A 3,128-nucleotide genomic window follows, 5' to 3' on the forward strand; every position below is an offset into this window, starting at 1 on the left:
ACTTACACTTACACTTAATATCTATATTAATGCCTACTGTGGGACATCCATCAGTCAGCATGCACTCCCCTTCTATTCCTTAGCTGTTGATCCCGACAGAAGAGCAAAAATTCATCAACAGTATATGGCGGATTATGAATTAGGACATCTCTTATTTCTTTTATAAACTGTTTTTTATCATGTACTAAGTTAGATAAATATCCGGGCAGACTGTTATATATTTTTATACTCGTGCAATGGACCCTTTTGTGCCTCATTGCGAGATGTGATTGTAGGACATGTAAATTTCTTTCATATCTTATTGGTCTCTCATAAATTGAATAATTAAAAGTAAAATACTCCAAATTATTTATCATAAACGTCATCAGAGATAAAATATATTGAGACACCAGTGTTAATGTATTTAACTTTATAAATGCTGGCCTACATGACTCTATGTTTCATCCCCTTTATTATTCTAATAGTCTTCTTTTGTAAGAGAAAGATCTTCTTGGCCTCTGACGAACTACCCCAAAAAACTATTCCATATCTCATGAGTGAATGAAAGTATGCATGATATATCATTTTAAGTGTTGTAACATTACTGTATGGTTTCATAATTTGTATTGCATAACATGCCTTTCCCAGTCTGGGTAACAATGATTCAACCTGTGTCTTCCAATTCAAGAACTTATCAATTTCAATGCCCAAAAATTTAATATGAGTTTCCTCTTGTAATAATTCATCGTTAAACTTTAAATGTACAGGCATACTGTCACGATTGATTGTTTCAAATTTTAACACTTTAGTTTTCCTCAAGTTTAGGGATAAGCCATTGTATTTAAACCACTGACTTAAGGAATTTAATGTATGTTTAGACCTTTCTTGAATTTCATTGATATTAATACCTGACACTAATATAGTTGTATCATCAGCATACAACAATGATTTGTTGTCAGTACTTAATGCTGATGGCAGGTCATTAATATTGTGACGTGTCGCGCTAGCTGGACCCCCCCCCCCCCCCCCCNGCCGAGCGGAGCCGAAGTTAGCCGAGTCTCAGCGTCCTGGTAGCTATGCAACGCGAGTCAACAGCGGTGACGTAAGATGGTGTGAGGTAACAGCGTTGCTAGGCTATACGCAAACACGGCGACGTGGCACCGATTCCTACTGTGAGAAGGCACTCATTACGCAACAGGCAAGCACTGTGGCTATATAAGGGAAGTACACAGCAGCTACGAGTTAGTTGTAAAGTGGCCATCGCCGAGTTCACTTCCGAGTTAGTTTCGAGCAAGCCTACGAGCAAGTGTGTTATCAACAGTTCTCAAGGCAGCTACCTACGAGTTAGTTCCGAGAGTTCCGAGTTAGCCAGCAACCAGTCAGTTGTATTCTGGCGTTTGCAGTGTAGTATTTGTGATACTGCCGATGGCAGTAATTGTCAGATTGTAATTTGGGTGACTGTAAGTGCGAATGTGAAATAAAATTCGCTATATCAAATACGGCCTGAGTTATTTGTCGCGTTATACACCCAACACGTGACAATATATAAAAGGAACAACAAAGGACAGAAAATCGAGCCCTGTGGCACTCCATATTTGACGGTTCCCCAGTCTGAACAGCATTTACCATTTTCATTATTATAGAGTTCAACTCTTTGTCTTCTATTTTCTAGATAGGACTTCAACCATATTTTTATTTTACCACCAATGCCGTATGTTACTAATTTACTCAAAAGAATATCATGACTCACACAATCAAATGCTTTTGTCAAATCACAAAAAATTCCCAATGAATGATTGTGTCTTTCCAACGTTTCTAAAATATGATTAGTCAATGTATATATTGCCATTTCTGTGTTACTGCCTTCTCTAAATCCAAACTGTGCAAAAGACATTAAATTGTTTGTATATATGTGTTGCTTTATCCTATTGTACACCACTCTTTCAAAAATCTTAGAAAAACTTATTAGCAATGATATTGGTCTATAGTTTGCTATAATTGCCTTCTCACCAGTACATATATTGTAACTTACAGAAGCACTGGCTTTCCAGCTAATTTTTCATGTGAAAGAAGATTCTCCAACACACCACGACCTTCTTCCAGCCTAGACATATCACTTGCATCCACAACAAAGATTACACCATGGACCTACAAACAATTTTGGCACATCAGCAAAATAAAATCATCAAGTGTACCATGTCTTTAATCTCATCCAATGTAAACTAATTTACCTACATCCACAAAATATCGATGCCAGATTTCTCTGATTTGTGGACCTCCTCCCAAGTCATATATTACAACACAGTAGCCCCGATGAGTCAAGGAAACTGAGGAAAACCCAACAGTCGGTACAACTGTATCAAGTGGCTCTGAAAAATGTTAACATTATATGTATCAAAATTAAATAGGAAAATCTACTCACAGAACATATTAAGCAGTTTTTACTTACCACCTACAAGATTCTTTGCAGCTGTTGTCTTCCCTGCATTATCTAGACCAACCAATAACAATACAATCTTCCTGTGAAAGTAAAATGGTTAAATCAGTTCGACGGGCCCGTTCCTAATACCACTGTATTTTAATAATATCACATAACAGTTTTGTCAAGAACCTTACTTTTGCTGGCTTTTGGATGTTTTCGTTAATCCAAATGGATGACAACAATTACCCATTATTATAAATATACGCTTTCATACTTATACATTCTCACCTCCACGTTTTCTACTGGTCAAGGTTACTTACTAAAGCCCACATCACACGAAAATCAACAGCATGACCTAACAATGCCTTCACCAAACGCCATTGAACATAAACAATTCTGAAGCCCCCTGAAGACAATTTCCCAACGCTATTGGACTGCACGACATAAATAATTCTAAAGCCCCCTGAAGATAATTTCAACAGCATGGCGCATTTAATATGATGCTCTTTGAACTGTCTCATTTTACACGATGAGAGAAATTACTGTCATTCCTATTACAGTAGCTAATTGTAGGCCTTTTAACAATTGTTATTTACTAAGTGTTGCGCCCAATCATAATAATAATAAATAATGATCCAGAAATACTGAAGTGTGTGCGTTCATAGTTCAGAACAGAAATGCGCTGCGACGGATGCCATGGTTGTTCCAACCTTACTACAGATTTTAG

At 37.1% G+C, this 3,128-nt stretch overlaps 1 protein-coding gene across 2 annotated transcripts in view; it reads right to left on the bottom strand.

Moving 5' to 3' along the window:
- LOC111867006 overlaps window positions 1–3,128 on the bottom strand; it is a 21,183-nt gene extending 18,055 nt beyond the window's left edge. The window contains exons 1-4 of one of the 2 annotated variants that reach the window (XM_033752505.1): window positions 2,596–3,128; window positions 2,429–2,499; window positions 2,215–2,348; window positions 2,012–2,127 (exon numbers count right to left, since the gene is read on the bottom strand). In XM_033752505.1, coding sequence (XP_033608396.1) covers window positions 2,012–2,127; window positions 2,215–2,348; window positions 2,429–2,499; window positions 2,596–2,651 — 377 coding nt within the window. In that variant the 5' untranslated portion in view covers window positions 2,652–3,128. Of the gene's footprint in view, window positions 1–2,011; window positions 2,128–2,210; window positions 2,349–2,428; window positions 2,500–2,595 lie in introns of those variants that run through there. The other variant, XM_033752506.1, reaches the window with a different exon arrangement.

This window comes from Cryptotermes secundus, unplaced genomic scaffold (assembly GCF_002891405.2).
Source record: "Cryptotermes secundus unplaced genomic scaffold, Csec_1.0 scaffold1437, whole genome shotgun sequence".
In the NCBI taxonomy this organism is placed as follows: Eukaryota; Metazoa; Arthropoda; class Insecta; order Blattodea; family Kalotermitidae; genus Cryptotermes; species Cryptotermes secundus.